The following is a 14,358-nucleotide window of genomic DNA, read 5'->3' as shown; positions in this document are numbered from 1 at the left end:
TTCTGCCTAATAATAGAAGTAGTATTTATATCTAGGGTGAGTCATCCCCCTTTCTAGCTCTTTCTTTGATTTTAGGACAGGACTTGATGTGCGTAGCACGGTTGTTTGTTATCTAAGCCTCTACTTTACAGAGAGACTCAGCAGTCGCTTCCATCTGGCTGCATTTCACAGCAGTGTTTTTCTGAGCCAGGCTCTTGTTTTGTATTTGTGCCTTTTAAAAGCCTACTCATTCCCTGGAATCACTCCAGTTATAGTAAGACTCAAGACACAAGCTTCTTTGGTAAACAACCGATTTGCTTGGTATTACCATGGGAGGAGCTGTGGCCTAGCCACTAGAGCAGCTGACTTTTATACTGGGGGACCAGGTTCGAACCCCAGCCTCAGTTCAACATCCTGTGGTTCTGGGCAAATTACGTAACCTTCCCGTGCCTAAAAAAAGACCCAAAAAAGTGGAATATGGTTCTCATGTAAAGCGTCTGGTTCTCATGTAAGTCTGTCCAGTGCTTAATTTGTGCTGGTTGTTTCCGGTGCTGAGCACCTGCACTTATTTTGGAGAGCCGGGACTTATTCTTCTGCCTCAAGCATTTGCTGCGAGCAAAAGACACATATGGGAAATACGGATAAAGGGAAAAATGAAAAAGTGTCACAAAGGGAGAAAGTAGAAAGCTGCAAGAGTTAGCTGAAGGGGCAGGGAGTGGCTTTATATGGATTGAAGAGGCCCGAGATGGCTTCAGGATTACGCCACCTCAGTATTCTGAGTTCACACATTTAATTGCAGCAGCCGCGTGTTTACGAGGAGGGCTTTTGGGCACTGGCACCTTTTTATTTACAAATTAAGCACAGAGTCTGTCTAATATGGGCCAAGTTTGCACTATTTAAAACTGGAAAAGAAAGTGAAAAAGCAAGGAAAATAAATGCTTACCTTTCCGGACTTTATGTTGGTAAGCGAGTCAACAGGAAAAATTTGTGACCATAATCTGAGGAAACTCTATGGCATAGTCATTCAAAACAAAGTAAAACTGCTTCATATTTCGTGACCAAGTGACCCAGCATTTCCTCAGCACTTGCAGGAGAATTTATTCTGTATTTGGGGTAACTGGATAGAGCTCCAGTTCCAGTTGGATGCAGAGCTTCCAACAAATTATGGGTGGGCAACCCATTGGGGCAGTAATAGTGAAAGGAAAGAATAACACGCATCAGCAAATAATTTACTCGAAATCTTCCAAATGGATTCCTCGCCATGTTCCAAACTCTGTTATGCCGCTGGGCCTGAAGATTTTATATTTGGGTCTTACGAGAACCAAGACGTAGGGAGTGAGACCCTTCCCCGTGGTACCGGAAGTGTAAAGTTTGAAGACCAAGAGGAAAGCAATCAAAATGTCTGCAGTTGTAACCTGTCCACATTAAGCCTGGACTATGCTCTTTCTTCATTACTCAGTGTGAATGTCCATGCATGAACTGAAGGGGCTGTGGTATTTGGAGAAACGAAATAATGGAGGTTATAAGTGCTATCTTTTCCAGCGCTGCCTCATTTCAAATATAGCAATTCCACTTGTGAAACTGGCCTTGTTTTAAAGAAATATTTCTAGCATTTTGATTGATCATGTATCTCGAAGTGCCCCTATAGTCATTTCCACTCGGTTTAATGGCCTCTGCCGGGGGAATTGACATCAAGACCCCCAATTTCAGGAACAAAATACTCAATGAAAAATTACTTGGAAGAAGCTGACTTTACATAATGTTCTCTCTAAACGCGATTAATTGAAGAACGGAAGGTAATGAGTTTTCTGGTTGCTAATGTGCAGGGCTCGTTTTTATTTACACCTGCTCCAGGTTTCCAGAAGAAGAGTAATGCACTTCTGTACTGGTACAGTTGCATGCTGAAAACATGCATTGCTGCCAGGGGTAATATTGGATGCATTATTTTGTTGATGCATGCTGGAAGGTTATTACAGCTTTAGAGTGAAGGTCCCTCAGCAAGTCAGGTACATGAAAACATATTGAAAGTGAAAATATCCACATGCATATGTGTGTAGGGATGTATTCCATCTCTGTCGACCCTAAAAAAGCCTTCTTGGTACAGTCTCAGTAGGTGGGTGTGTTGGTAATACAGGATTTCAGCAGTATTAACTGATGAAGAATACTTATGTGTTTGTTATCTTAGGCAGTGCTTAATTTGTGCTTTTTGTTTCCGGTGCTGACCACCCGCACTTATTTTTGAGGGCTAGTGCTTAGTCTTCTGCCTCAAGCATTTGCTGCGAGCAAAAGACACATATGGGAAAGAAGGAGGAAGGGAAAAATGAAAAAGCGTCACAAAGGGAGAAAGTAGAAAGCTGCAAGAGTGAACTGAAGGGGCAGGGAGTGGCTGTAAATGGACTGAAGAGGCCCGAGATGGCTTCAGGATTACGCTGCTTCAGTATTCTGTGCTTCCACATTTAATTACAGCAGCCGCATGTTTAAGGGGAGGGTTTTGGGCACCGGCACGTTTTTATTTACCAATTAAGCACTGATCTTAGGGCTCTAAGTTCTAACCACAGTGGGCGAATCTCGCACTTGAGAAAGCCAACTCCTTTTAGTTTGTCTTAGTTCCCGTTGGGCTTCCTGAAATGTTCCTGCAGACCTTTGTAAAATTAGATGTTCAGCCGCCCTGCCCCGCCTAGTCTCTCACTCAAGCTTTTTGTCTTTAAGGGTTAAGCAGGAGTCTTATCTTGAAAAGTTTGACTTCAGTGAGTGCCGGTGAGAGACCCTTATTTTTTCGTCTGCCGACCTGCATTTGGTTTTTTGTTAATTTTCTCTAGTTGCATTCCTAACTTGAGTCATTGTGGTTTAAATATGGCACCTGGCAAACGTTGACCATTAAACCTGCTGCTAGTGCTTAACATGCTTAAATAAAATTAAGTGCAGGGTACCAGAGTTTTCTTACGCAGCCCACTGCGGGTGTTGATTAGTATTGATTCCACCTGACGCTGTCTTCTTCCACCACCCCTCACTTCCTGTCACTGCATCTCACACATGCAAGTTCTTTCTCATCCCTGTTTCCCCCTCTGTCACTCTTTTCGTAATTCCTTCTTTTTCTCCCTGTTGCTCTGGATCGAATTCTGATGATAAAAAATAAGTTTCAGTCCAAAAACGAGTGCTGGCGCGCACCACTTGCAACCACACCTGCACAAGTTAAACACTGCGTGACTTGGCAAAGTACATTTTTCGGTTCATAGTAGGTGGAACATTTAAACTGCAATCTAAAGCTTCACAACACAAATAAGTCTCAACCTGTAAAGGTTTGTTCCCGTCATTTTCATGACATGCCGGTGACATGGAAGAGTAGCATGTAAAACGCAGCACACTGTCTTTGTGCCTGCTACTGCTTGCTTTTTATTAGGGGTGGACGGTGAGCTCCAATCCGCTGGCGGAGCGAATGGAATTTTTGGCACTCAGTTTGACCAAAAACTGTGCTAGCCCCGCCAGCAGAGCAGAGCTCACAGCATGCGCACTGCAGCCTAGTTGTGGGCAACACTTTGCAAGCGCAGACCGTCTTCGCTTGCGCTGTGTGGCCCATAACAGGGCTGCAGTGCACACTCTCGGCCCGACATAGGCATAGAGCTGCTGCCAGCTCTGGATCCAGGCCTCCCTATTCCAGCAGCCCGGGGGCAGAGGGAGGCAGAGAGCCAGGCCCCTGGAAATGAGTACTCCCTGGGAGGACCCAGGTTAGTCCTTGTTTTTTTGTTTTGTTGTCATCATGTGTGCTCAAGAGGCCTTAAATGGCACCTTTTGCTGCCTATGGCCCTGTCCTGAATTCAGAATTCGTAGGCAGCAAAAGCAGCCGTTTCAGGCGTCTTGTGCACCGGCCTGCCACATGTGCAGTGCACCCGGGGCAGGCCAGTGCACAAGAGGCCAGAAACAGCAGCTTTCACTGCCTAAGGCCCTCTCCTGAATGCGCCCGATCTTGGAAGCACTAAGCAGTGATGGGCCTGGCTAACCTGGCCCAACCCTGCTTAGCGCTTCTGAGTTCGGGCTCATTCAAGAGAAGGTGCTACTAGGGAAGGCGGCAGTGGTACTCTGCCGCTCACGGAACTCTGCCTCTATGGAATTCCATGGAGTTTTAAATCAACTCGGTGGAATTCCATGGAGTGGAACTCCATGAGCTCCACCCATCCCTACTTTTTATCAGGCCCGGAGCCAGGAGTATAATTTTGGACGGGGAAGGGGCATACCTCCTGGTAATAATAAAAATGCATAAGGGATTCTGGGGAAGGAATGAGTGACTTCTCCCGAAAATCTTGTTAAATAAATTAAAGCCTATTGTGAGTAAGGGCAATGACTTAAAAGGGAAAATACTTTGTCCAGGTGTTCCCCTAATGCCTTTCTAGGAAGATTGTGACAAATCATATGTTTAAAAGCAGTTTCATTTACAACTAAAGAAGTTAAATACAGTTTCATAAACTTGACGGGCATGGGGTTAACTGAGGTTCTTTATTAGTAGAGAGGTTGCCTAGAATGGTGTTTACTGTCAGAAAATAGGGAGCGAGTATGAGAACTAGGAAGGGGGTAATGCATACATGATCATGATGAAGCTGATGAATTAACACAATAGATAGGGAAAGCCATGCGCAACAGGGCCTCTTGGGACAGCCTTGTTTTTTATTTTGGTTAATTTGGGTTAATTAACTTTGCTCTAAATGCTGAAAATGAGGAGTTTTTTTGATACTCGGTCAGTATAACATGTTTGGGAAGTGGATACCTAAAACAAATTTATGGTTGGAAAATCAGTAAAGACATTTTAAAAAGGAGGACATACACGACATGGTCCTCTGCAAATCTTTGTGTAAATGTAATGTGATGAGCAATTGTTGATTCCAATAAAAAGAATTACAATAAAATAAAAAGGAGGACACGGAGTTCTCCCTCAACTAAGGCGCGGGAAGAGGAATAATATATGATGCATTTTGTGGCAGGAACATCGGTGAAAGCATGAGACGATTTAAATACAATTTTTTTTTTTTGTAATTTGGGGAAGGGGCTCACTCCCAAAGGTAGTATGAAGCAGGGTATATCAATTGGTTTACATAATTGCCGTACTTTTCCCTCCGTGCTTGAAATTAAAATCATCTGTGAACTCACCATTGAGGGGTGAACAGGCTAGACAATTCTTGGTGTTAGATAGCAGATTGACTGCCAAGGTGAAATGCAGTCTAGCAACCCATCTCTAACCTATTAGAAAGCACACTTACAACAGTGCTACCAAATTTGTTATCATAAAGGCTAAAACATAACACTTAGACACTGCTATGTGTTTCATGGACGATACTACCTATTCTCAGAGTACCTCTCTTGGAGATTATGAATATACCTTACAGGTCTGCTGTGCTTTCAAATACATTACTGACACTTCTTAGGAGGCTGCAGTGTCTTTATTGGGATTCCTCATAATGTCTGCCCTACCAATATTGAGCATTACCAACACTACTCAGCATGGCTACTCTTCTTTGTATGGTGTTACTTAAAACTTCTGAGTAGGGCTCTGACGCACAATTGGACAAGACCAGTACTACTCATTGAGGCTGCTGTACTCTTCCTGAGACAGCTCAACACTTCTCAGTGGGGCTGTTGCACCTTTGATGGACAATTTCAAAACTCTCAGCAGGGTTGGAGTACATTGCGTGGACAGTGCTAACACTTCCCAGTACAGTATCCATATCATTGTTGAACAGTGTCAGCACTTATGTGATGGCATAATGGTAATGTTATTTCATGCGAACTATATATTTGATTTAGACTTTGTGAGGGAGTGGACACTGTTACCAAATGGTCCCATATCACAAGGGTCACAAGGATTTTCCATGGAAGGCCAAGAATACAATTTCACTGTCACTTCTAATTCCCCGAGTAAAAGGTGCTTTGACTTTATTGTAATCAATGTGTTGAGTTGCAGGTTACAAAATGTTATTTACAATTATCTTACATCCCATTTGTCTTTAGGGCATACATTTTCATTGAAAGGGGTCATAAAAAATATCCTAATCACACAATCTGAATGTACATAAAATCTCCAAGAAATGGAAGGTAATTTGTTTTTTTTTGTTTTTTGGGGTGCTGCAGCACCCAGGGAAAACAAGCAGTTGCAATGCAGCAGGTCTCGCGTTTGCTTGAGTTAGAGCTATTGGCGTTGTAAATGCATAACTGGACTTTTCTTGCCACATAAATTGGTCAACCCTGCCGCATAATTTGGTCCTCTCTGCCACATAATTGCAGTGACCCTGCAAATAACTATAACACATCCATTTACCTTCTTCCTCTATCAGCAGCAAAAAATATTGCCATTATTTCGTATATTTTTTTTATATTATTATTTTGCCCCCCTGATTCACCCACTCCCCCCCAAAAAAAACTAGCGTGGGAACACAGAGATGACCTAAACAGAAAGAGCACAGAGTGCAACGAATATTGTAGTATCTTGATTATAATGCTCAGAACAGTCCCTAGAGGGCACCAGCATAAAAATAGCATTTGTAAGAAACAAGGTCAGGTAACCATATAGCCATCCCCTAGAGAGCATAACCACATGAAAACAGAATGGCAGAACGTAATGCAGTGTAACTATATATTTAACCCCTAGAGGGCGTAGTGCATTACACATTTTCAGTTCTCCCAGCCGTAAAACAAAATTTCAAACCATGGGAGCTTAAAAAACATTGAATGGTGGGAGAGGTTACTGCTTTGGCTCTCTCCCCCAACCTAGTGTGGGGACCCAGAGATGACCAAGACAGAAAGTGCGCGTTGAGCTGAACGGTTTGGTGGTGGTCCAATTGTCTTAGGACTGCCACAGACTGCGAGTTATGGGCCAGAATTTATTGTAAAAGGAATGCCCTGCAAAGCATTATGGGGTGAGTTTCCTGAATGCAGTGAATATTGTATCTGCTCTACTGCTGTGCCGGGAAAGCTGCAGTGACAATTTCTGTGTTTTTTTAGTTTAAAATGTACCAGTTAGTATATTTTTCAACTGGTAAACTTGTACGCAAGTGGTACTCATGTATAGCGCTCCTCCAATCAAGTTTGCGCTATGTGAAACTTCACAGACGTAAGTGGTACTCATGTATAGCGCTCCTCCGATTGAGTTTGGACTATATGAAACTTTAAAAAAAAAAAATTATAAATAAAAAAGAACCCCTCCTCCAGCTTGCAGCCTTCGGGTACAGACACCACAATGACAATGCGGCATGCCCAAAAACAAGGAAGAGGAAGAAACAGCACAGGGACACCGAGCGCGAAGTGGAGAGGCAAAATAAAAAAGTAGTGTGCACACTTAGGTATATGGCCGATTCTGCAATAATACATTTAACAGGGTAGGTCTTCAAGGCGGTAACAAAGCAGCCCCAAGGTGGGACAAACATAAAGCATTTACCTACAAAATCAGAATTTTGAAAGGACAAGGAACAAATTAAAGTGATGGGCATGAGATGGCAGAAGTAGATTTCAACAAGTTGAGAGACAGTGCAGGCACGCTGCATGGCCTCGACCAAAAAAAAAAAGGGTTGAAAATTCCCAATAGCAAACTACACAACCTTCTTCTGAGGCCATGTAGTAACCAGTGCATGTGCTTGGCTTAGTCTACTCTAAAGGAATAAATCCCCGCTGTCAAAGCCGGGGAGCTCAGCAAGAATCTTTTAATAGACCACGGTCCGAGAAACAAAGCTTTAGTGAGGACTTGCTATTAAAAGGTATTCAATCATCCCATTTTACCAGATTATTTCACTAGTTCTTGGAAGACCTTTCTTTATACAGTTCGTTAATAACATTATCCCATGGTGGAATAGACTGATAGGGCAGTAGCCGAGATCAGGTCCAAATGAATCTTAACTGCAACAAAAGTAGGGACCGTCCAATTTCTTGTGCAGATTTTTCTGTAGAAAACACAGATTTCTTGATTCCACAGGTTTTGAATGCCAAACAGCTATCGTTGACTGAGGTACTAACTTATGATGAGTTACAGGATGTGCTGAGCGGTATTCACATGCATTGTGTGTCCCAGCTGAGTCTAACCACTGTGAATGAGTGGGTCAAACAAGTGTGTTTAAAGGGTACAGACACACAAAAAGGGCATCAGGCAAAGTGTTGTTCAAGCATAGTTTACTTTTCTATAAAGCACCCTCAATTATGTTCAAACATTGAGGCTGGGCACCAAATCATACTGGAGCCTTCTTGACCTGTGTGTTGGGAAGTCTTGGTATTATACGTTTTTATAATCAGCACTAGAGTATTGCTGTTTTATTCACCTATTGCACATACTAAGTGGAGTCGTTCTGTGCTGATTGGCAGCGTTATGTGCTCACATGTCTGTTGGGTGTGGGAAGGCGAGCAGAGGCACTTGATGATTTGTACATTTGTGCTCCTGGGAATCTGGTCCTATTGTACCCCAAGTTTACTGTGTACCCAATGGCTTCATAATTTCACCCTCTATATCTAGTGTTCTGACCAGACCTAAGACCCACCTGTGCTAGATGGCCAACATCACTTCTGTACTTGCTCTATAACGCTGGTCGGTCTTTGCCTACTGAACCTTTGACAATATTGAACCTTTGACAAAAAAATACTAGGCCCTTGCAGTACGAAGGAGAACGCTCTCCAAATAAACCCACTTCACGTCGTCAGCCTGTGGGTTGGAGAACCCTAAGTTAAGTTACATGCTTGGTGGCCTTGGGGGACTTCATGAGATATGTCACAAAGACTTTCAGTGCAGAGGATGAAAGTCCCATTTGGGTGTCTTAGAGTAAGGGTGATTTGTTTCTCTGCCAGATGCTCTAGTCTAGTACATGCACCTGCAGGGCCCTTTCAAGAGCCTTATTCTCCCAGATGGGTAACTGAAATGTAGCAATACGACTGTGCAACAGAATAGGATGCAGATTCGCAGAACTAGAGAAGCTGTGTGATGTGACTTTGTAGCAGGGTGTAATGGGGATTTGCAAATGATCAAACGTTTCCATTAGTTCTTAGTTCAATAAGTTTGATTATCTTAAATCTTAAATGTCAAAACAGTGTGTACTGTACCTTTCCGAAAAAGAAAACAAATGTATAAACAAACCAAAATGAGTTAACAATGATCAAAATGTTATGTTGATCTTCCAGGATGTGTCTGCAGCATTAGTGCTGCCCTTTAAAAATGTGTATATGTTCCGATCTGTTTTTTAGATTGCTGTTGGGAAAGATATGCTGTTTAAATTAGAGTTAACTATCCTCTTAAATGTAAAAATCAGCAATCTTTTCTCAGGCACATATTGTGAGCTTCACATAAAAGTTGTAACTTGTGAGAAATGTAAAACAATAGTGAATTGTACCATTCCACTTACTTCGTCAAAGAATGATTTCAAAGAAAATTAAATTATTTTAACTCTTTTTTCTTCTTTTTTTTACCTCCATAGGTTCACCACAAGATATAGCAGCAGCAAGGAACCAAGCGGCACTTCAGAGTATGAGGAATTCAAGAATGATGGCCCAGAACGCTGGCATGATGACCATGGTGCCATCTCAGAACCCCGGCAGCATGCCCACTAACGCTGGCCAAGCAGAGATGGGAATAGCAGCCTATGGCAGCACCTCTCCCAGCCAGCCAGGAATGTACAGTATGAGCAGTGGAATGGGCCAAATGTTGCAGCACCCAAACCAAAGTAGCATGAGCATGGCCCATAACCCAGGCCAAGGACCAAGGCAGACCGCCTCGGGGCAAGGGGTTGGCTTGGTCGTCGGAGGATTTAGCCAAAGCATGCTAGTGAACTCTGCGATGAACCAGCAGCACCAGCAAATGAAAGGACAAGTGGGTCACGCTATGCCCAGACCGCAGGCACCAAGACTACAAAGCATGTTAGGAGCAGTCCCACAAGGAGCACAACAGACTTGGCAGCAGCGCGCCTTGCAAGGCATGCCTGTAAGGACTAGTGCTGAAATGCAGTACAGCAGTGCGGTTTACTCCATGCAGTCAGGCCAGCCCAGGATGGTCAAGCAGCATTTTCCACAGGGACTCAACCATTCAGTGGTGGATAGTACAGTATCTGTAAGACCCTTGAATCCAGCAATTGGAAGACAAATGATCCAGTCGCTGCCCGGGCAAGGAAATAATCATGCAAGGCACCTTTTGTCTGCCATTAATCAGGGGGTGCCAAATATGACTGCTTTTAATCAAGCTTCAGCACAGCAGATGTCTGCTGCAAGTTTTAATCAAAGCAACCAGGGTCAGGCATACGACCGGAACCACAGTCAGGACTTGTCGTACGGTTACAGTGATGGAGCTGGGGGTACCTTCCCAGTCCTAACAGAGGGACCCGATCTGGTTGATTCTATTATTAAGGGAGGGCCTACCGATGAGTGGATGCAAGAACTTGATGAGTTGTTTGGAAACCCATAGTGGATGGGGCTTGTACAGTGAAAAAAAGGTGGTTGTGTTACAGCAGGATGCTGCCGCATCCCTGTTTTGTGTGTGTAACTGAGCTGAGCAGCAGCCAATTGTGAAAGATTCCTGTAGTGGTGCAAATACCGAGTTCACAAAGTGGTCTTCACTGCATAGCAGTGCGCATCCTGGGTAGTGGCCTGGAAAAGCAGTGTGCATCCGTCTGCGGGTATCAGCCCGGCACACTTGCAGTGACTGAAGCAAAGAACTCTTGCAAAGTGAGTCTGCAGTCCATCTCCTGTCTGCTGTGGTCACAGGAAGTGATTGGGCTTCGAGCTGGTGAAATACAGGTGTTCATGATGGAAGGAAAGCTGCACAGGAGGAAGGGAGAGGCGCGTCGGCTACAGTGCAAGGCTGAAATGAGCTGAACTCATTACATGGAAGACAATAGGTTTAAGTTACTTCTACAGTGTTTGAAGTATGAGCCAGACCATATCGCCTACCAGACTTTGTGTGATGCGGGTATCAGTGGTCAGGTGGTGTGGCGATGGGATGTGTCACCATGTTCCAGCAGCAACTGGGAAGAGCAGTTCAGCTAGCCATGCTAAATTCATTCAGTTCATGGGAGAGCCTGGTCTCTTTGTAGGCCCCAGCAGAGCAATAGTAAGGTATGACAAGACCGCATGAGGGTATACACAGTGTATTGGAGCCCTTCAGAAAGAGAGGGCCTTACTTTCCAAAGCACTGGAAGGCACAGAGCAGCGCCGAACTGTCTGTTGTGCCATGTACACTCAGGCAAGAAAAAATGGCAAAGGTGTCCTGAGAACAGCAAATGGAAGCACTCGAGACAAGGTGATAAAAGCAATGACCCTCTTTGAGAGTATTGTCTATACTGTCTGCTCTCTGTTATTGATTTTGTCTTCTTCAAGAACAACACTTGCATGTGTTTGCAGTTGAGTGACAAGACTAAGCATCAGTAAGGAGTCAAATCACTGTATTCACCCTTCGATTTAAGAAACCGTGAACTGGCCCTTCACCATAACAATGGGCTTCTTTCCAGATGGGGCCCAAGCTTGTTAAGGGCCCTGAGATGCTTACATTGTTAGTGTTTGGTCAGAAATCTGGATGAGACTAAGGAAAGTGAGCCAAAGGGCATCCATTGTGGCATGATCGAAACCATGGGTCAGTCCCGTCCACCCTGAATTTTTTGAGTCCAGATAAATATCGGACTATCCTTTTCAGAATATGGCCCAATGCGGCACTGGCTGCGAAGCTTGTGGAGAAAACAACAAAATCCGCAAATCCTCCAGACTCTGCCGACTCCGCTCTACTGAGCCAACCAGGTGCTGGATGGGTTTAGATGCAAGTTAGACTGGAACCCTAAGATATGAGGGGGAGTCGGCAGCAGGAAATGCTGCTCGGCAAACAGAGAATGTGCGCCTTAGTTAAGGGGCATTGATGATCTATTTATAACGTATTCCCTGAACTAGCCCGCAGTTTTGTTACAATGAATGTCATGGCTGCCGTACGTCACCAGAATGACGCAAGGGCTGTGTTGAGCAGCCATGTTTGCGTTTTCTTTGGTAGGTTCCAGGCTGCATGCTTTACACTTGGAAGTTTCGCGAGTTCTCTGTGGTAATGAGCACAAGCAAAACAAGTGCAAACAGTAATATTTTTTCTTTTTTTTTCTATCAAACCATTGCACTGACTTGATCCTTCATGCAACAAGGACAGACTTCAAGAGTCTCAGTTTTGTGTAATATATTTTACCTCTGTCACACCCAGGGGCTGCGGTTGAAAGGAGGCTCTATTTTCTATTGTTTTAATGACCTTGGCCCAAATGCCCCCCAAAAAAGTGCATGTGAGTAGGAGAAAGTTGATGAGTTATGATTACCTTCTGGGCCTAAAAAAGCTCCATCTAGAATAAGAGTGAGCTGAGGTTTACAGGTTGCAGGGCAATGAGCACTGATAAATTAGCCATTACAATCTTAGACATTTTCACTTCCGTGCAACAGACTGAAAGGTTGAAATGGAAATGATCTGGGTTTTACAGACTGTAAAGGGGAAACATGACTGATGTGCAGTGCAAACGTAAAAGAAGCATAGACCATCGACGATAAGCAGCGTCCCATTGTCTATGTAAAGCTTCTTCCAAATACTCCATAATGGGACCAAGTCATGTAGAAGTAGATTTTAAAAGATGTTTTTTTTTAATTTTTTTTTTTTTACTATGGTGCTGATGTACATGTAATGTTAAAAAAAGAATGGTCATTTGTAAATATCTTTTTACAATACGGCACTGGGTCAACTATCTGTAAAAATATAAATATATATAAATATATATATATATATATACTGTTTGTTTAAAATAGAGTATTTTTATTTCCTTTAACTCATCATCACTGCAGATATTGCACTTCAGACAATGTCTATTACTAATTTTTACTGTATATGTTATAGCAACTTGCTCATTTTACTCAGAATTTTCTAGTTTTCTCTTTTACTTTGTACATTGAGCATTGCTTTTGTTTCTTTTATGAAATGTACAGAACTTTGAAATGTAGAACTGAAGTGATGTTAACATACCACTTTTAAAGAAAAGGCAACTAAATAAAAAACGTTATCAGAAAATATACTCTCATTTATTTCTAATGACGTGTGCGACTTTTTTTAATGTGGTGTTTATTGTTAGGATAAAACGCAAATGTGAATTTAGTTGAACATATTTTGAAACGGTTTAATTGCCACTCACAGTAAAAGTGCTAATCATGTATCCCATTTGCTCGTTCATAATATGTGGCTATACCGCCACCAAGTGGCTGTCTTTCAGTTGTGCAGGTACGTCCTACGGCGTAAGTGAAGGTGAGCAAGCCAAACAATTAATGAGCCGAGCCAGTAGTTTGGCTTGGGTCTATGATCCAAAATACGAGCCAAGCCCTAAAAAGAATAGTTCTGCCTAACATGCACCAACTTATTTTCTAAATCACAGAAATTACACAAGTTGTGCTACGTCAAGGGTAGCAAGCGCTGTATAAACGCAATTTAAAAATGTCATGTAAAATATACCAAAAGTTTATTTTTGGTCATCTATATATTTTGCTAGCAAACCAATAAAAGAGCAATACGCATATTTTATATATGGTAATGGACAGTTGAAAACCCACATCATATCCAAGTCTAAGATTCCAAGCTTACAACTTGTAGTGATTTGTGATGTAGAATTAGGACTCCGAGTCAAGGTAGTGAATCTAAATGTGTTTATTGATGCCCATTTGGCCAGAAGGTCGAAGATATTTAATAATGCCCTTTTGGACAGAGAATTGTAGACTTGTGAGCGGAGAGCCATTTAGAGTGTGATGTGTCAATATTTAGTTCCAGTGCTATCTCTGTAAGCTCATGCTCCTCAGTACTGGAGAGGTTGCTGAGTAGTATTGTTTCTAGGTCTTGGACTGTGAGGTCACTCATAGTGTGTTGTTGTAGAGGTAAGGTTTTGCCATGTTCTTATGTGGCAAAAAATGATTTAAGTTTTAGTTTCCTGGTGAATTTAACAGGTCAGTTCCAGCTAAGGTAGGACAAAATGAGCGGCCTTTTGCCAAGATCTCAATTTGAGATCTGGAGAGAGATTTGCCAGACAGGTTAAAAATCAGTTCTTTACTTAGGTTTAGTTTCTTGCTTCCTTGCTGCAAGCCTTTGTCCATATTCCCGATGTACTTGGTTCTGGGGTTGTAGAACTTGGTGGTCTTGTGCTTTGTTTGAGTTGCTAGTAGTATTTTTCTTTTCAGGACTGCATCTGTCATTTTAAGAGGTTTGACTTTACCAATAGTTTCTCACCAAATGAAGACTAAGCTGCAAATGTCCCATCCTTGGTGTTTTAGCAACAGCGTGTTAAATGGCATCCTGTGATGTGGCACTGACAGTTTCAAGAATGCAGTAGGGGTCTGGAGCAAGAAGATGAATGCAGTTTGTGCTTGGGCCCTACAGGC

The 14,358-nt window shown here is 42.9% G+C and overlaps 1 protein-coding gene across 2 annotated transcripts in view; it reads left to right on the top strand.

Moving 5' to 3' along the window:
• MAML3 (mastermind like transcriptional coactivator 3) overlaps positions 1-13,000 on the top strand; it is a 533,238-nt gene extending 520,238 nt beyond the window's left edge. For both annotated transcript variants that reach the window (XM_069241004.1, XM_069240994.1), the window contains exon 5: positions 9,414-13,000. In XM_069241004.1, the coding sequence (XP_069097105.1) occupies positions 9,414-10,393 (980 nt within the window). In that variant the 3' untranslated portion in view covers positions 10,394-13,000. The remainder of the gene's footprint in view (positions 1-9,413) is intronic.
• The last annotated feature ends 1,358 nt before the right edge of the window (positions 13,001-14,358 follow it).

This window comes from Pleurodeles waltl, chromosome 1_2 (assembly GCF_031143425.1).
Source record: "Pleurodeles waltl isolate 20211129_DDA chromosome 1_2, aPleWal1.hap1.20221129, whole genome shotgun sequence".
Lineage (NCBI taxonomy): Eukaryota > Metazoa > Chordata > Amphibia > Caudata > Salamandridae > Pleurodeles > Pleurodeles waltl.
Note: the sequence above shows the minus strand (reverse complement) of the source record. Positions and strands in the feature narration are given on the sequence as shown.